Here is a 21,300-nt window from a genome sequence, read left to right as displayed (position 1 = left end):
AGGGAATATGCGACGTGATTAAATGTTAAGTATGGTTACCAAGTGCTCAACCACTTAGAATATTTTTATTAAACTGTTTATATATGAAATCTTATGGTCTATATATATATTGCTGCCGGCACTAAACCTATATCTCACCAACTTTATGTTGACGTTTTAAACATGTTTATTCTCAGGTGATAATTAGAAGTTTCCGCTGCATTATATTGAATTTGAGCAGGATCTTGCGTACGCATATTTGTGTCAAAAATAGAACTGCATACCCGAGGATTTGTGTTGTAAAATATACTAGAAATCGTGTTGTTATCATTATTTGTAAAGTTTGTAAGTCGAAGATTATCGCTAAACGATAATCATCTTTCTATCGTCTAAAGCTTGTATCAAAAATAAGATTTGTGGTTTGTAATGCAAAATATATGCAGTTTTCTTTTAAAAATGTCTCATATAGAGGTCAATACCTCGCAATGAAATCATACGTTATCTAACTCGTTCTTAGGGTTAAGGACGGGTTATGACATAATGTGGTCTGTGAAAAGTGCAAAAGGACCGGACATATTGGCAAGGACTGCAAGATTCCCATCCCAGCTGTGAGGACCAACCCCAATGGACCAAGAAAGTGTTATGAGTGTGGACAACAAGGCCACTTCAGGAATGAGTGTTCTAACAAGCGAAAGGAAGGCGGACCCCCGCGTGGAAGAGCTTTCAATGTAAACGAAAGGGATGCCCGTGAGAACCCCGACTTGGTTACAGGTATATACACTATCAACAATCTATTAGCTTCTGTCCTATTTGATACTGGTACCGATAGGAGCTATGTTTGTAGACACTTTTGCTCTAAGATATATTGGTTGTTAGTACCTTTAGAGGAGAGTATGCTAGTTGAGGTAGCTAATGGGAAACTTGAGAAAGTCGACCAAATTGGACGAGGAGCTATTATTAACATAGCTGGTGTGGATTTCGCAATTGACTTGATACCCATCAAATTGAGAAGCTTTGATGTGATTGTCGGCATGGACTAGTTTACCAAAGTGAGGGCCGACGTTATCTGTGGAGATAAAGCTCTTCGTATACCACAAGGAGATGGTGAGCCACTGGTTATTTACGGAGAGAGATGTAGTTCACAGCTGAACCTCATTAGTTGTAATGAAAGCACAGAAGATCATGAAGAAAGGACGTCTTGCTGTTTTAGCACACGTGAAGGCTTTAGAAACAGAAGAGAAGAGTGTGAATGATGTGCGAATCGTGAATGAATTCCCCGACTTCTTTCCGGAAGAACTGCCCGGATTACCGCCACCGAGAGCCGTGGAATTCCAGACCGATCTAGTGTCAGGAGCTGCACCCGTAGCTCGCGCACCTTATCGACTAGCACCTTCCGAACTGCAAGAGTTGCAGAGTCAACTGCAGGAATTGCTCGACCGAGGGTTTATCCAACCGAGCTCGTCGCCTTGGGGCGCACCTGTTTATTCATGAAGAAGAAGGATGGATCTTTCCCCATGTGTATCGACTACCGCGAACTCAACAAATTGACGATCAAGAACCGATATCCTCTTCCCCGAATTGACGATCTTTTTGATCAGCTGCAAGCATCAAGCGTTTACTCTAAGATCGATTTGCGATTCGGTTATCACCAGTTGAGGGTGAAGGAGAGTGATGTGATGAAGACTGCATTCAGAACCCGCTATAGTCATTATGAGTTTCTCGTGATGCCGTTCGGTTTAACCAACGCACCCGCTGTATTCATGGACCTCATGAATCGTGTATGCAAGCCATACTTGGATAAGTTCGTTATCGTCTTCATAGATGATATCCTCATCTACTCCAAGAGCGAAGAAGAACATGAGCAACATCTCCGACTAGTTCTTGAACTCTTGAGACAAGAGCAACTTTATGCCAAATTCTCCAAGTGTGAATTTTGGTTGAAGGAAGTCCAATTTCTGGGTCATATTGTGAGTGATCAAGGTATCAAAGTTGATCCTGCAAAGATTGAGGCTATCAGCAAGTAGGAGACACCCACTACTCCAACTCACATCTGCCAATTTCTAGGTCTTACCGGTTACTACCGAAGATTTATTGAAGGTTTTTCATTGATTGCGTGTCCTTTGACCGCACTGACTCACAAAGGGAAGAAGTTCGTTTGGGAAAAAGAGCACGAATCAGCATTTAAAACCCTGAAGCATAAGTTAACCACCGCACCTATCTTATCACTTCCTGAAGGTAGTGACGACTTTGTTGTGTACTGCGATGCTTCGAAAAATGGTTTTGGTTGCGTATTGATGCAATGAACGAAGGTCATTGCTTATGCTTCTCGTCAACTGAAGATACACGAGCAAAACTACACAACCCATGATCTCGAACTTGGAGCCGTTGTCTTCGCTTTGAAGTTGTGGAGACATTATCTTTATGGGACAAAGAGTACCATATTCACCGATCACAAAAGCCTCCAGCACATCTTTGATCAGAAGCAGCTGAATATGAGACAACGTCGAAGGATCGAGATGCTGAACGACTATAATTGTGAACTTCGTTACCATCCTGGAAAGCCAAATGTTGTAGCCGATGCTCTGAGTTGAAAGGAGAGAACGGTACCTCTTCGCGTCTGTGCCTTGAACATCACCATTCATTCGAACCTCAACAGCCAGATCCGAGTAGCCCAAGAAGAGGCTCTCAAAGAGGAGAACATATCCCGTGAATACTTGAATATTCTCATCTCTAAATTCGAGGTTAAGGAGTCTGGACTCCAATGCTATGTCGGAAGAATTTGGGTACCTCGTTATGGAGATTTACGAAGCCTTATACTTGATGAAGCCCACAAGTCGAGATATTCGATTCATCCAGGAGCCGGTAAAATGTACCACGATCTTAAGGAACAGTATTGGTCGCCAAATCTTAAGAAGGATGTTGCAGCTTATGTTGGGAGGTGTTTGACTTGTTTGAAGGTTAAGGCTGAACATCAGAGGCCATCTGGATTACTTCAACAACCGGAAATCCCACAATGGAAATGGGAAGCAATTATGATGGACTTCATCACGAAGCTACCAAAGATGGTGGGCGGATACGATACAATCTGGGTTATCGTTGACTGTCTTACCAAATCTGCTCATTTCCTAGCAATGAAGGAAACATATACAATGGAGAGACTTGCTCAACTGTACATCAAAGAAGTTGTGTCTCTTCATGGTGTACCTCTATCAATTATCTCAGATCGCGATCCCCGTTTTGCTTCCAGATTCTGGCGTTCTTTGCAAGAAGCCTTGGGAACTCGACTCGACATGAGCACTGCATATCACCCGCAAACCGACGGTCAGAGCGAATGAACGATTCAGACTTTAGAGGACATGTTGCGTGCCTATTTTATTGACTTCGAAAACTCTTGGGAAAGGCATTTGCCGTTAGCCGAATTCTCTTACAACAACAGTTATCACTTGAGTATTAATGCCACACCTTTTGAAGCGTTGTATGGCCACAAGTGCCGTTCTCCTATTTGTTGGGCCGAGTTAGGTGAAGTGCAAATCACCGGACCCAAGATAGTCCATGAAACGACGGAGAAGATTGCCCAGATTCAAGCAAGGCTTAAGACGGCCCGTGATCGCCAAAAGAGTTATGCTGATCTTAAACGTAAAGACTTCGAATTTAACGTGGGTGACCGTGTGATGTTGAAAGTCGCACCATGGAAAGGTGTAATCCATTTAGGAAAGCGTGGAAAGTTAAACCCGTGAAACATTGGTCCTTTCGAAATTTTGGAACGTGTTGGACCCGTAGCTTACCATCTGGATCTTCCAACTCAATTGAGCGCAGTTCATCCTACCTTCCACGTATCAAATTTGAAGAAGTATCTTACTCCACCGGAACTTATCATACCCATGGAGGAACTTACGATTGATGACAAACTCCACTTCGTGGAAGAACCTGTTAAAATTATGGACCGTGAGGTTAAAACTTTGAAACGCAACAAGATTCTGATCGTTCGAGTTCAATGGAATGCCAAACGTGGACCTGAGTTCACCTGGGAATGAGAGGATCAAATGATGCAGAAGTATCCTCACCTCTTCCCGACTTCAACACCTGCCTCAGCTTAAATTTCGGGACGAAATTTCCATTAACAGGTGGGTAATGTAACGACCCGACTTTTTCGACTTGCTTTTGTGCCTTGTGTTTTAGCGAAACTGCGTATTTGTGCGTACTGTGCTACTTTATACTCTGAAACCTTTATATACATGGTTTACTTTCATTTATATGTTAAAACGTGCCTTAGAGTATGAAGGATACTTAACTTGTTCACCGGATGCTTTATGACCGTTAGTGTCACTTAACGTTTCGATTAAACCGCTGTGCGCACGTTTAACTTTTGTCGTAACCGAAAGATTATGACTACAGAATACTAATTATTATTTCATAATAATAATTACTTGGGTTTATGGATTCTTATTTATGCGTAGTAATTTAATTTTGCTTACTAGTTAGTCTTGTTGGACTTTCTACCTTGTTGGACTTAAGCCCACTCTACTCTAGCTAGTAGCCCATTTATTTAGCCCACTAATTAATTACTAGTGACCCATTAATAAGTAAGACAAATGCCCATTTATTAGAGGGAACATGCTAGCATTTATGTCAAGTATTATCCTTAATGTTGCATGAGATTCCAACATAAGTACCTACTTTAGACAACCATTAACCAAAAAGTAAATCTGGTCTCCCCCTCCCCCTACCAAAACCCACGGCCATGAGGCTCTCCCCCACCCTCATTTCACTATAAATACAAGCCTCATTCCTCCCATTTTACACTTACTTTCGTTTCTAATTCACACACACTCACTCTCTAATTCTCTCTAGTTCTTTCTCTCTCTAAAAGTGTAAGTTATTTTGAACTTTTCTTCTTCTTCTTCCCCTTTATTTTTCGTGTACATCATCATCAATTAAGGATCAAGCTTTTTAGCTTTGATCTTGATTACATCTTGAAGATTCAAGCATGAATCCTTCAAGAACATGGAAGATTCAAGCTTTCTAGCTTTGAATCTTCACCAACTTTGTAGATCTAAAACTTTTTAGCTTTAATCTTGTTATTTTGTATTAAAGATTCAAACTTGTGTTTGTAATCTTCATGTAACTCAAAGATCCAAGCTTTATGCTTCAAGATCTTCAAGAACAACCAAGATGCAAGCTTTCTAGCTTGAATCTTCATATCTTTTTGTTGGATCTAAGTTTTCTAGCTTATGATCTTGTTGTTTTGTAATAAAGATTCAAATTTGTGTTTGTTATCTTCATATAACTTAAAGATCCAAGCTTTATGCTTCAAGATCTTCAAGAACACTAAAGGTTCAAGCTTTCTAGCTTTGTGACCTTATAACTTGTGTGAAAGGGATCCAAGCTCTCTAGCTTACGGTTCCATCACCTCATTGAACTTAGATCATGTTCATACTTGTTTGATTGATGTAAAGTTTGTAACTTTGTTTGTAAATAGGACTTGTATTTGTGTTAAGACTAAGGATATGATGTAACCTTGGTTCATCATCCATCTAAGACTCTTAAATGAGTTGTGTTATTACTTGGTCTTAACATACTGTGTATTGATGGTATAATCTTGGTCAAAAGTGATGCTAAACCATCAACGAGTTGTACACTTGAAGCTACAAGCATCAAGGATGAGAACCGTGATGTGCATCAAGCACTAAGAACCCCACCAGAGCACTTGTTTACTATTTTTCGGGATCTGATCAGTAACCTGGGCTACTGGAAAGTATATTTTCAGTTAGTTCGGTTCGAGTAGATAATTTTCTGTTTAGGCCTCGTCTTAATCTGAGTTACGGTTTAGGATTTATGGCCTTCCGAAAGTCATTACACCCTATTAACGTTGTGCTGAAATTTCTGACCTACTCGCACTTAAACCGTCGCCACGGTCAAACGAGGATGAGTTAGGTTCTGAAAATTGGTCAGCGGTTATGGGACTCACACACAGAGCCATAGCCACTGATTACGCATCTTTTCGATTTATGTAGAGGTCGTTGCAGCTGACCGAAATCATCGTATTGTTTTGATCTCTATTCTTGTCAAACTTTCTTAGCTTTTATGATGATGATGATGATACTTAAACTTATTTTATGCACTATTATTATAAAGAAAACTTACTGACCTAGTAACCTTTGATTTAGGTTGACGACCTTTCGAACCGACTTACTACTTGCACACTTTCATTACTGACTTTACCACTTTTATCACTGTGAGTTATAGCATCCCTTTTTACTTATATTATTTTTGGGACTGAGAATACATGCGCTTTTTATGTTTTACTTATTTGACACGAGTACTTAAACTTTACATATGTGTGGGTTATACAATGGCATAAAGATTCCCCTTAGCACGGTAACGTTTAACTATTGGTTTTTGAACCGGTAGACACGAATATTAGATATGGATCCATAGGGTTTGACATCCTCACTCGGGCTAGTCTCGCTAGCATTTAACGGGTGTTTGATACTTCGAGGACATACGCACTCGCCATGTGTACTTTTAGGGGGTGATATTTATATTTACATTAAGTCTAGTTACCATGTGCCACGGTTATACATATGCTTTTCATACTATTTTGAAACATTGAAAGACCGTGGTCAATCTTATATTACTGTTACAATTTAAACTATAGCTCACCAACATTATTTTTGATGTTTTAAGCAAGTTTTCTCAGGTGCTTAGAGGTTTGTTGCTTCCACTGTTAGACTTGCTGTCATGCTGTTTAGACTTGCTGTTAAGGACCTGCTGTGTTAGATAACCGCTGCATTACTTAGAGATGTCTCAATCATGAAACTTTTAATTTGCATTCGCAACTTATTATATTTGAATAATGGATTTGTAATGACCTCTGTGTCACGTTATCTTTTGTAAACACTATGTTTTTATGAATGCAAACTGGTTTTCAAACAGCATGTAGTATTTGACCGTGTAAAGATCCTGTTGTTGACGAATCGTACACGATGGTTTTGTACGGGGCGTCACATTTGGTATCAGAGCATTGGTTGTAGGGAATTAGGTTGCATTAGTGAGTGTAGACCGGACCAAGTAGGATTCACTAATAGGACTAATCTACAACTTGCTAGTTTACTTGTTTCTGCGGAACTTACTGCATGCTACTGATTACTTTTACTGTTATGTGATATTACTGCATGCTATTGCTTATCTTTACTACCATGCGAACTTGCTGTATGCTTATTTCCATTATTTCATGATTACTATCTGCTTTCACATGTTATTTCTATTTAGCGTTGTTATTATTGCCATGCTGTATACTGTTTTAGACAACTTAGGTTGCTGTAGTGCCTAATACGTGCTTGCTTTATGACTTACTGACATGGAAAAAGTTATTTTTCCTTGTTCAGATGTCGGATATCCCACCCTTTGTCATTTTGGAGAGTGACTCAGACACATCCGCCACCTCGCCTGCCATTGTTGCCGATTCTCAGATCCCGTTGTTGACACACTCCAGTGACCCTGGCGCTTCGTCCTCCGGAGCCAGCAGCCATGTACCCGACCCAGTGGTTATCTCAGACGGATATGAGGATCCACCAGAGATTCCAGCTCCACTCATCCAGTACCTCCGGAGTCACAGCCCCATCCCGGTGGTGCTGTGATTCCCGGGGAATACGGGGATGTTCCGTTCCGTAATGAGCATAACCATTGGTGCCGACGCCTTCCTGATGGACGTGTCATACCGATCCCACCTTTCAGATACCGGATTATGACTACAGGCCGCCGAGTGCTGCTACCTCCAGCTGTTTTCGATGACTCATCATCGGACGACTCATCCTCTGATGACTCCAGAGACGAGGATTCCGACGAGGACCCTGAAGAGACGCCCGTGCAGCCACCCTATACCCCGCAGAAGAAGCGGTATCGTTTCGATGGTACCGTTATTCCAGGGGTTAACGGAGGTAGGACGTTCGTTAGCGCACATGGACTGAGGACTAGGGTCACCGCCCGCAAGCGGGTTGTGCCGTATTCTGCCGATCCATTTATGCATAAGCCTTACCGCTATGCAGCATCTACTTCTGGCGCTAGATCATCTGCACCACCTGCACCATCTGTACCGACTGCACCGCCTGCCCCACCATCTCCCTCCATCGAGGAACTGACGAGGGAAGTGGAGATCCTCCGTGCTCGGGTAACTGAGCTCGAGGACCAGATGTCCCACGTAATGGACATCCTTTAACCACCGTCACCATAGGGCATTGTAGTAGATTTCATTATGTAATCTCGTTGTAGTTTCATGATTTACTCATGTATTGTACGAACTTATGCGCATGTATGCAACTTATTATTAATGAATGGAACTTATTGTTGTTTACTTTTTGTACGGTGTTCTAATTACGTTACTGTATATTGTTTCTGTGGTATCTATATCTGGTAGCATTGCTTAGTTAACATGTGTTGCGTTGGTTCCAAGTTGGTTGCTATATACTATATTACTATTTATTAAATGCTGGATTTTGACTTAAGTCAAAATTTCTATTTAGAAGAGCAATGTCAAACGGACGAGCAGCACCCACAGTAGCACAAATCGAGGAAATGATTGCGGAAAGAGTAGCCGCAGCTATTGTGAAAATCAACCCACAAGCTCCACCAGTTAACCATCCCATTCGTAACGGGTGCACATACAAAGAGTTTCAAAGCTACAAGCCCCACAATTTTAGCGGTACTGAGGGTCCAGTTGGTCTGACTAGGTGGTTTGAGAAATTAGAAGCTGTGTTCCGTGTAAGTAACTGCTCAGAGGAGAACAAAAACAAGTATGCTTCGTGTACGCTGTCAGATGGCGCCCTAACCTGGTGGAACACACTGGCTCAAGCTAAGGTATTGACGAGGCTTATGACACTCCGTGGGAAGAATTTAAGGGAGCCTGATCGAAGAGTACTGCCCCAGAGCAGAGATACATAAAATGGAGGCTGAGTTCTGGGAGTTGAAGGTTGTGGAAAATGATCTTGATTGTTACAACCGTAGGTATCTGGAATTAGTGCTGATGTGTCCCACGATGGTTACCCCAGAATTTAAGAGAATGGAGCGATACTTATGGGGACTTCATTCAAGGAAATGTCACCTCTTCTAATCCACCCAACGTCCCGGCAGCTATGCGCATGGCGCAAACCCTTATGAACCAAATTATCAGCAAGGAATCAAAAAAGGCAAAATCTAAATCGGGATCCAGCGGTGAGAAGCGTAAGTGGGACAACAACAAGGGGAGAGTCTATGATCAAACCCCCACAAAGAGGCATAACGACGGAAGGAACCCCAACCCGAACACCAGCTTGAACCCCAACTACAAGGGTACTCTACCACAGTGCAAGAGGTGCTACAAGCACCATACCGGGTACTGTAATGTGGTCTGTGAAAAGTGCAAAAGGACCGGGCATATTGGCAAGGACTACAAAATTCCCATCCCAGCTGTGAGGACCAACCCCAATGGACCAAGAAAGTGTTATGAGTGTGGATAACAGGGCCACTTCAGGAATGAGTGTCCCAACAAGCGAAAGGACGGCGGACCCCCGCGTGGAAGAGCTTTCAATGTAAACGCAAGGGATGCCTGTGAGAACCCCGACTTGGTTATAGGTATATTCACTATCAACAATCTATTAGCTTCTGTCCTATTTGATACTGGTGCCGATAGGAGCTTTGTTTGTAGACACTTTTGCTCTAAGATAGATTGGTCGTTAGTACCTTTAGAGGAGAGTATGCTAGTTGAGGTAGCCAATGGGAAACTTCAGAAAGTCGACCAAATTGGCCGAGGTTCTATTATCAACATAGCTGGTGTGGATTTCGCAATTGATTTGATACCCATCAAATTGAGAAGCTTTGATGTGATTGTTGGCATGGACTGGTTGACCAAAGTGAGGGCCGACGTTGTCTGTGGAGATAAAGCTCTTCGTATACCACAAGGAGATGGTGAGCCACTGATTATTTACGGAGAGAGATGTAGTTCGCAGCTGAACCTCATTAGTTGTATGAAAGCGCAGAAGATCATGAAGAAAGGACGTCTTGCTGTTTTAGCACACGTGAAGGCTTTAGAAACAGAAGAGAAGAGCCTGAATGATGTGCGAATCGTGAATGAATTCCCCGACGTCTTTTCGGAAGAACTGCCTGGATTACCGCCACCGAGAGCCGTGGAATTCCAGATCGATCTAGTGCCGGGAGCTGCACCCGTAGCTCGCGCACCTTATCGACTAGCACCTTCCGAACTGCAAGAGTTGCAGAGTCAACTGCAGGAATTGCTCGATCGAGGGTTTATCCAACCGAGCTCGTCGCCTTGGGGCGCACCTATTTTATTCGTGAAGAAGAAGGACGGATCCTTCCGCATGTGTATCGACTACCGTGAACTCAACAAATTGACGATCAAGAACCGATATCCTCTTCCCCGAGCTGATGATCTTTTTGATCAGCTGCAAGGATCAAGCATTTACTCTAAGATCGATTTGCGATCCGGTTATCACCAGTTGAGGGTGAAGGAGAGTGATGTGATGAAGACTGCGTTCAGAACCCGCTAGGGTCATTATGAGTTTCTCGTGATTCCGTTCGGTTTAACCGATGCACCCGCTGTATTCATGGACCTCATGAATCGTGTATGCAAGCCATACCTGGATAAGTTCGTTATCGTCTTCATAGATGATATACTCATCTACTCCAAGAGTGAAGAAGAACATGAGCAACATCTCCGACTAGTGCTTAAACTCTTGAGACAAGAGCAACTTTATGCCAAATTCTCCAAATGTGAATTTTGGTTGAAGGAAGTCCAATTTCTGGGTCATATTGTGAGTGATCAAGGTATCAAAGTTGATCCCGCAAAGATCGAGGCTATCAGCTAGTGGGAGACACCCACTACTCCAACTCACATCCGCCAATTTCTAGGTCTTGCCGGTTACTACAGAAGATTTATTGAAGGTTTTTCGTTGATTGCGCGTCCTTTGACCGAACTGACTCATAAAGGGAAGAAGTTCGTTTGGGAAAAAGGGCATGAATCAGCATTTCAAACCCTGAAGCATAAGTTAACCACCGCACCCATCTTATCACTTCCTGAAGGCAGTGATGACTTTGTTGTGTACTGCGATGCTTCGAAAAATGGTTTTGGTTACGTATTGATGCAAAGAACGAAGGTCATTGCTTATGCTTCTCGTCAACTGAAGATACACGAGCAAAACTACACTACCCATGATCTCGAACTTGGAGCCGTTGTCTTCGCTTTGAAGTTGTGGAGACACTATCTTTATGGGACAAAGATTACCATATTCACCGATCACAAAAGCCTCCAGCACATCTTTGATTAGAAGCAGCTGAATATGAGACAACGTTGATGGATCGAGATGCTGAACGACTATGATTGTGAACTTCGTTACCATCCTGGAAAGGCAAATGTTGTAGCCGATGCTCTGAGTCGAAAGGAAAGAATGGTACCTCTTCGCGTCCGTGCCTTGAACATCACCATTCATTCGAACCTCAACAGCCAGATCCGAGTAGCCCAAGAAGAGGCTCTCAAATAGGAGAACATATCCCGTGAATACTTGAACATTCTCGTCTCTAAATTCGAGGTTAAGGAGTCTGGACTCCGATGTTATGCCGGAAGAATATGGGTACCTCGTTATGGAGATTTACGAAGCCTTATACTTGATGAAGCCCACAAGTCGAGATATTCGATTTATCCAGGAGCTGGCAAAATGTACCACGATCTTAAGGAACAGTATTGGTGGCCAAATCTTAAGAAGGATGTTGCAACTTATGTTGGGAGGTGTTTGACTTGTTCGAAGGTTAAGGCTGAACATCAGAGGCCATCTGGATTACTTCAACAACCGGAAATCCCACAATAGAAATGGGAAGCAATTACGATGGAATTCATCATGAAGCTACCAAAGACGGTGGGCGGATACGATACAATCTTGGTTATCATTGACCGTCTTACCAAATTTGCTCATTTCCTAGCAATGAAGGAAACAGATACAATGGAGAGACTTGCTCAACTGTACATCAAAGAAGTTGTGTCTCTTCATGGTGTACCTCTATCAATTATCTCAGATCGCGATCCCTGTTTTACTTCCAGATTCTGGCGTTCTTTGCAAGAAGCCTTGGGAACTCGACTCGACATGAGCACTGCATATCACCCGCAGACCGATGGTCAGAGTGAACGAACGATTCAGACTTTAGAGGACATGTTGCGTGCCTATGTTATTGACTTCGAAAAGTCTTGGGAAAGGCATTTGCCATTAGCCGAATTCTCTTACAACAACAGTTATCACTCGAGTATTAATGCCGCACCTTTTGAAGCTTTGTATGGCCGCAAGTGCCGTTCTCCTATTTGTTGGGCCGAGTTAGGCGAAGTGCAAATCACCGAACCCAAGATAGTCCATGAAACGACGGAGAAGATTGCCCAGATTCAAGCAAGGCTTAAGACGGCCCGTGATTGCCAAAAGAGTTATGCTGATCTTAAACGTAAAGACTTCGAATTTAACGTGGATGACCGTATGATGTTGAAAGTCGCACCTTGGAAAGGTGTAATCCTCTTTCGAAAGCGTGGAAAGTTAAACCCGCGATACATTGGTCCTTTTGAAATTTTGGAACGTGTTGGACCCGTAGCTTACCGTCCGGATCTTCCAACTCAATTGTGCGCAGTTCATCATACCTTCCACTTATCAAATTTGAAGAAGTGTCTTACTCCACCAGAACTTATCATACCCATGGAGGAACTTACGATTGATGACAAACTCCACTTTGTGGAAGAACCTATTGAAATTATGGACCGTGAGGTCAAAACTTTAAAACACAACAAGATTTCGATCGTCCGAGTTTGATGGAATGCCAAACGTGGACCTGAGTTCACCTGGGAACGAGAGGATCAAATGATGCAGAAGTATCCTCACCTCTTCCCGACTTCAACACCTGCCTCAGCTTAAATTTCGAGACGAAATTTCCATTAACAGGTGGGTAATGTAATGACCCGACTTTTTCGACTTGCTTTTGTGCCTTGTGTTTTAGCGAAACTGCGTATATGTGCGTACTGTGCTACTTTATACTCTGGAACCTTTATATACATGGTTTACTTTCATTTATATGTTAAAACGTGCCTTAGAGTACGAAGGATACTTAACTTGTTCACCGGATGCTTTATGACCGTTAGTGTCACTTAACGTTTCGATTAAACCGCGAACTGCGCGCACGTTTAACTTTTGTCGTAACAGGAAGATTATGACTACGAAATACTAATTATTATTTCATAATAATAATTACTTGGGTTTATGGATGCTTATTTATGCGTAGTAATTTAATTTTGCTTACTAATTAGTCTTGTTGGACTTTCTACCTTGTTGGACTTAAGCCCACCCTACTCTAGCTAGTAGCCCATTTATTTAGCCCACTAATTAATTACTAGTGACCCATTAATAAGTAAGACAAATGCCTATTTATTAGAGGGAACATGCTAGCATTTATGTCAAGTATTATCCTTAATGTTGCATGGGATTCCAACATAAGTACCTACTTTAGACAACCATTAACCAAAAAGTAAATCTTGTCTCCCCCTCCCCCTACCAAAACCCACGTCCATGAGGCCCTCCCCCACCCTCATTTCACTATAAATACAAGCCTCATTCCTCCCATTTTACACTTACTTTCGTTTCTAATTCACACACACTCACTCTCTAATTCTCTCTAGTTCTTTCTCTCTCTAAAAGTGTAAGTTATTTTGAACTTTTATTCTTCTTCTTCTTCTTCTTCTCCTTTCTTTTTCGTGTACATCATCATAAATGGAGGATCAAGCTTTTTAGCTTTGGTCTTGATTACATCTTGTAGATTCAAGCATGAATCCTTCAAGAACATGGAAGATTCAAGCTTTCTAGCTTTGAATCTTCACCAACTTTGTAGATCTAAAACTTTTTAGCTTTAATCTTGTTATTTTGTATTAAAGATTCAAACTTGTGTTTGTAATCTTCATGTAACTCAAAGATCCAAGCTTTATGCTTAAAGATCTTCAAGAACAACCAAGATGCAAGCTTTCTAGCTTGAATCTTCATATCTTTTTATTGGATCTAAGTTTTCTAGCTTATGATCTTGTTGTTTTGTAATAAAGATTCAAACTTATGTTTGTTATCTTCATGTAACTTAAAGATCCAAGCTTTATGCTTCAAGATCTTCAAGAACATTAAAGGTTCAAGCTTTCTAGCTTTGTGACCTTATAACTTGTGTGAAAGGGATCCAAGCTCTCTAGCTTATAGTTTTATCACCTCATTGAACTTAGATCATGTTCATACTTGTTTGATTGATGTAAAGTTTGTAACTTTGTTTGTAAATAGGACTTGTATTTGTGTTAAGACTAAGGATATGATGTAACCTTGGTTCATCATCCATCTAAGACTCTTAAATGAGTTGTGTTATTACTTGGTCTTAACATATTGTGTATTGATGGTAGAATCTTGGTCAAAAGTGATGCTAAACCATCAACGAGTTGTACACTTGAAGTTACAAGCATCAAGGATGAGAACCGTGATGTGCATCAAGCACTAAGAACCCCACCGGAGCACTTGTTTACTATTTATGGGATCTGATCTGTAACCTAGGCTACTAGAAAGTGGATTTTCAGTTAGTTCGGTTCGAGTAGATAATTTTACGTTTAGGCCTCGTCTTAATCCGAGTTACGATTTAGGATTTATGGCCTTCCGAAAGTCATTACACCCTATTAACGTTGTGCTAAAATTTCTGACCTACTCGCACTTAAACCGTCACCACGGTCAAACGAAGACGAGTTAGGTTCTGAAAATTGGTCAGCGGTTATGGGACTCACACACAGAGCCATAGCCACTGATTAAGCATCTTTTCGATTTACGTAGAGGTTGTAGCAGCTGACCGAAGTCAGCCTATTGTTTTGATCTCTATTCTTGTCAAACTTACTTAGCTTTTATGATGATGATGATGACACTTAAACTTATTTTATACACTATTAGAACTTATAAAGACAACCTACTGACCTAGTAACCTTTGATTTAGGTTGACGACCTTTCGGACTGACTTACTACTTGCACACTTTCATTACCGACTTTACCGCTTTATCACTGTGAGTTATAGCATCCCTTTTTACTTATACTATTTTTGGGACTGAGAATACGTGCGCTTTTTATGTTTTACTTATTTGACACGAGTACTTAAACTTTACATATGTGTGGGTTATACAACGGCATAAAGATTCCCCTTAGCACGGTAACGTTTAACTATTAGTTTTTGAACTGGTAGACGCGAATATTAGATATGGATCCATAGGGTTTGACATCCCCACTCAGGCTAGTCGCGCTAGCATTTAACGGGTGTTTGATACTTCGAGGACATACGCACTCGCCAGGTGTACTTTTAGGGGGTGATATTTATATTTACGTTAAGTCTAGTTACCATGTGCCCACGGTTATACATATGCTTTTCATACTATTTTGAAACATTGAAATCTCGTGGTCAATCTTATATTACTGTTACAACTTAAACTATAGCTCACCAACATTATTGTTGACGTTTTTAAGCATGTTTTCTCAGGTGCTTAGAGGTTTGTTGCTTCCGCTGTTAGACTTGCTGTTAAGGACCTGCTGTGTTAGATAACTGCTGCATTACTTAGAGATGTCTCAATCATGAAACTTTTAATTTGCATTCGCAACTTATGTTATTTGAATAATGGCTTTGTAATGACCTCCGTGTCACGTTATCTTTTGTAAACACTATGTTTTTATGAATGCAAACTAGTTTTCAAACATGATGTAGTATTTGACCATGTAAAGATCCTGTTGTTGACGAATCGTACACGATGGTTTTGTACGGGGCGTCACAGATTTGATTAGTGAAAGGAAACTAGGTGAACTCCTGAGTAATATGAAAGTGAATCCGAGAAATGAGCATTTGAATGCTATTACTACTCGAAGTGGTAAGGCATATGAGGCACCAAAGATGCATATTGTTGATGATTATCGGGTTCCGTTGGAGAAAGTTAGTGAGCCAGTTGTGGGTATGGAGCCGGAAAAAGTGGTTGAAGAGGTAGAGAAAAATTAACCGGGTGATGCTGAAAAGAGTGTTAAAGCAAAGCCGGTCGTCAAGGAATATCAACCACTGTTACCGTACCTTAGGAAGCAAAGACTTGAAAAGTTGGAGGCCGAGAGAAATAGGGTCATGGATATGATTAAGTCGGTGAATATCAATATTCCGTTTATTGATGTTATTGCAGGTATGCCGAGATATGCACGATTCTTGAAAGATATGTTAACCAACTGAAAGAAGATGGAGCAAATCAAGTCGGTGGTGATGAATGCAACTTGCTCAGCTGTGGTTTTGAATGAGCTTCCCGAGAAGCTCAATGATCCGGGTTGTTTCACGATACCTTGTTTACTTGGCCAGTTAGACTGTATGAGGGCTTTGGCGGACTTGGTGGCTAGCATCAATTTGATGCCTTATAGTGTTTACCTTAAGCTAGACCCAGGACCACTTAAAACAACTAGAATGGCCATCCAGTCAGCTGACCGTAGTGTTAAGTTCCCAAGGGGTATTGTGGAAAATATGTTAGTCCGGGCGGGTAACCTTATTTTTCCCGCTGACTTTGTGGTTTTGGATATGGAAGAGGACACACGGGTGCCTCTTATTTTGGGAAGACCATTTTTGAACACAGCTAGGTGTATTATAGATGTGTATGGCCAATGTTTGACCCTTAGGATAGATGGGGCAAGTGCAACCTTTTCTATTGACCATACCCTTAAATACCCCGAGTCTACCGATGACCAATGTTATTTTTTGCAAACCATAGACACGCGTGTTGAGTTATTGCAGGAATTCCCAGAATTAGAAGAAACAGGTGAATGTGATATTGCTAGTGGTGAAGAAGATATGTTGGAGTAGATTGATATGTTGCAAGTTTTGATGGCTAACGATTATGAGCCAACTGATGATGGTTTTACAAAGTTGGAAAAAGATAATGAATACCATAGCAAATCCTCTATCGAAGATCCTCCCGAATTAGAGCTAAAGCCGCTCCCTGAACATCTTGGGTACACTTACCTTCAGGAAGAATCTAAGCTTCCCGTCATTATTGCTAAAGATCTTTCGGTAAGTCAGAAATCTCAACTCGTTACCATGCTCGAGGCCCACAAACCTGCGATTGCATGGAAAATTCAAGACATAAAGAGTATTAGTCCTTCATATTGTACCCACAAAATATTAATGGAAGATAATTCCAAACCTGTGGTGCAACGCCAAAGAAGGCTAAATCCCCATATGCACGAGATCGTTAAAAAGGAGATCATTAAGTTAATTGATGCAGGTCTTATTTACCCGATCTCTGACATGTAGTGACCCGTCCTAATCCATCCGGATGAAGTCCATATCGATTATAAACGATTCATAACAGTTGATTACATCGCGAGGTACTTGACCTCTATATGATACATTTTACAAACATTGCATTCGTTTTTAAAAGACAAACTTTCATTTACATCGAAAGTTGACGGCATGCATACTCTTTCGTAATATATCCATCTATAATTGACTTAATAATATTCTTGATGAACTCAACGACTCGAATGCAACGTCTTTTGAAATATGTCATGAATGACTCCAAGTAATATCCCAAAAATGAGCAAATGCACAGCGGAAGATTTCTTTCGTACCTGAGGATAAACATGCTTTAAAGTGTCAACCAAAAGGTTGGTGAGTTTATTAGTTTAACATAAAATAATAAAATTCATCATTTTGATAGACCACAAGATTTAAATGCTGCATGGTACAAATGGGCCCGAATCCTATACCCACCTGTAATGTACATGCAATATCTTTTAAATACAGTACACCTTTCTCGTGTACGAAACCATTTTCATAAATCTTAGTAACCGTACACATATCTTGTGCACAAAAATAACATACACATAACCTGTGTATAAAAATCATTTTCTCGATACATAACATTCATATCAATTGGTGGCAATTATCATGTGCACATAATTCAATGGTGGCAATTATCATGTCCACATAATTTAATGGTGGCAATTATCATGTCCACATAATTCAACGGTGGCAATTATCATGTCCACATAATTCAACAATAATCTGCAGAACTTCTGTCTGCATAATAATTCATTCGAGGAATGTTTTGCTTGTGTCTATCTCGTCAAACATTTATAAAAGCATTTCATGTATTCGCAGTTCAAAATATATTTCAAAAGCATTTAATAAAGTAGTTGTAAAAATAGCGCATGTATTCTCAGTCCCAAAAATATAAAGAGTAAAAGGGAGTAAATGAAACTCACGCATATAATTATTGTAAAACAGTTATTAAAGCATTGCATGTATTCTCAGCCCAAAAATGTAATGAGTAAAAGGGAGCAATTGAAACTCACTCTACTGTATTTTGTAGTAAAAATACATATGATGTCATTGAACAATGCAGGGTTGGCCTTGGATTCACGAACCTATATCATTTGTATATTTATTAACATCCATAGTTATAATCGAACCAATATTTATATTATTATTAGTGATAATTTTTATATTATTAACCTATAAAGTATTTATATATCTAAGTTATGGTTATTGTATTTATTTTTATATACATAATCTTTTGTTTACAAAATGATAGTTATAGTAATACTAGAGTAATATTAATAATAAAATTCTAATAATTATATTATTCAATATTACTAATTAAGATAATAATGGTTATGGTTTCATTAGTGATATAAATAATAATATCAACACTAATAATATACTTATAATCTTAATAATAATATCTTTTAAGAAGAAAAACTTTTATTTCCATAATCATAATACTTTTAATAATAAAGATATTGATATTACTTATGAATAGTAATAATGGTAATTTAATGATAACAATAATAAAATTGATGGTTATGATAATAGTTCTAAAATAATTATGATACTAATAATAGCAATAGTAATATTGATAGTAATAATAATAAATGATATTCATAATACATAATAAGAGTAATACAAATAATAATAATACCATTACTTAATAATAATTAGTGTTATTACTTATTATTAACTAATATGATAATAATAACAATTATATTATAAATTTTAACATAATAATAACAATTTATAATGACATTAACAATAATAATAACAATAATAATAATAATGATAATGGAAAAATTGAAGGTAAAAGTATATACCCTTTCAAAAAATGTTTTTCTAAAAAAGAATTGTCCCAGACGAGACTCGAACTCGAGACCTCTCGCTCAACACACCCGCTGCTAAACCATTCGACCATTTATGTCTTTCTGCATCAACTAGTTTTTTTTTTCCAACTTATATAACATATACAAAATGGTTTATTTCTTTAAAAAAACATCATCAAATCTCTTCATCTATCATCACCATCATCATCATATATCATCACCAACATCTCGATCACCATCATGTAACAGAATCATCATCATCATCATCATCATCATCATCATTAATCAAACCATCATCATAATAATTAATATGATCAAAACCATGATCATCATGCATACCCTTATCAACATCAACGTATCTCGTCAATAAGCTAAATCACGAGCTCAAAAAGGAAATTTGGTTCAGGTAGTGACCCACTAAAACCAATCACGACCCACAGAAATTAATATGTCCCGACCCAAGTGGAGTTTACATAATTTATATTAGCCCATAAAGTATGTTAATTAAAAAAATAAAAACAGCCACATACAATCACGTATCATGACTTTTTCTTTTTAAATTAACTTATGGTTCCCCTTCTTCTCTTTTTGAATGTGGATGTACCAAACATGGATTGGTATGTTGGCCATGGAGTTTCTTTCTTTGTCCCACATATATTCTTTATTCTCCCCACTAACATAAAAGGTTTCGGTTCTCTACCACTATAAATACCGATCGAAAAAACAAATAACAGTAATACTTCGTAATATTTAAGTGGTTTTAGTGGTGATTACGGAGCGTGATTGAAACAACAGAAAAGCAAAGGCCGCAAAAAATAATGGTAACCCAGTTACAATCGTGTGTTCATCTTCCTTTTTTTTTTCAATAGAATAGAAGAAGTTGCCAGTGGTGGATGTGTTTACGATTGTTATTCGAACAGAAAGAAGACAGAAGGTTGTAACAGTTTCGATGATGGTTTTTGTCGATTATAACCGAATAAAAGTTGTAGTAGCCAACGAGAAAATGGTTACTGCAGTAGCTTACATTGAAGGTGTTGGTTGTGGTTGCAACATTAGAGAGAGATGGAGAGATGGTGGAGTGTGATGGTCATAACAGAGAAAGATATCGAGCTTGTGATTGTTATGATGGGTTTAGTAAAGGAAGTTATAATTGTTGGTTTCGTTTGACAGAAACATTAAATGAAGGAGAGGAAAATTATAGATGATGGTTTGAGGTGGGTTCGATGGTCATGGTGGTTGTTACAGTTGGTTCATGGGTGTATAACAGCAGCAGTAATAGAATTTTATGGTGTGTTTGATTTTTGGTTGATGTTGGAATGATTAAAGAGTGATCGATCCTTTTGTTTGTAAGCTACTCTGGTCGACATTAAGAATCAATCCAGGAAGGAAAATACAAAACATATGGAAAGTAGATAAAGACCCAAAACAGATTTTGTAATCTACCTGGTGGATCGAATTTCACATATAGTGAAAGAATAAAGTTTGACAAAGTTGTGTAAATAATTAATCGCTTAATTTTCTGTCTTTAAGAGTTTTGTATATATTTAAAATTTGAACTTAGTGTAATATTGATATTGATAATAAATATAAATATATTAAATATATTAGTAATACCAATTAATAATAATAATACTAATAATAACACTGTTATTATTGTTAAAGATACTAATAATAATATTAATTTATAATAATACTAATAATTTTTAATGATAATACGATCTAATAATACAAATGATAGGAAAGATTTAATAAGTTACATGTATTTTATTTTCATATTAGAATAATGATATTAATAATACTGATATCGATATTAATATTAATATTAATATTAATAAAAGTAATAATAATATTATACAAATATATTTTCAACTTGTAATTTCATTTAATGTATTAAATTTACAGTTTTACTAATTATATCATATTTACTAATAACATATATTGAATATTTAATCTTTATAAACATATATATATTGCAATATATATAATACTACTTAAGTAAAAATTTATACATATATATATTTAGATTAATTTTAGTAACAGCTTAATTATTCTGCATGTTACTTTATATTTACACTTCATCTTATTAAATTGAATTATATTAATTCAAATTAATATATACACTTATATT

General features: G+C 38.8%; 1 protein-coding gene across 1 annotated transcript; it reads left to right on the top strand.

Moving 5' to 3' along the window:
- The first annotated feature begins 16,266 nt into the window (after positions 1–16,266).
- LOC139901585 (uncharacterized) lies at positions 16,267–16,878 on the top strand. The gene has a single exon (XM_071884297.1). The coding sequence runs from the start codon at positions 16,267–16,269 to the stop codon at positions 16,876–16,878; it is 612 nt and encodes a 203-aa protein (XP_071740398.1).
- The last annotated feature ends 4,422 nt before the right edge of the window (positions 16,879–21,300 follow it).

Source organism: Rutidosis leptorrhynchoides, chromosome 1 (assembly GCF_046630445.1).
Source record: "Rutidosis leptorrhynchoides isolate AG116_Rl617_1_P2 chromosome 1, CSIRO_AGI_Rlap_v1, whole genome shotgun sequence".
In the NCBI taxonomy this organism is placed as follows: Eukaryota; Viridiplantae; Streptophyta; class Magnoliopsida; order Asterales; family Asteraceae; genus Rutidosis; species Rutidosis leptorrhynchoides.
This window is presented reverse-complemented; position numbering and strand designations above follow the sequence as displayed.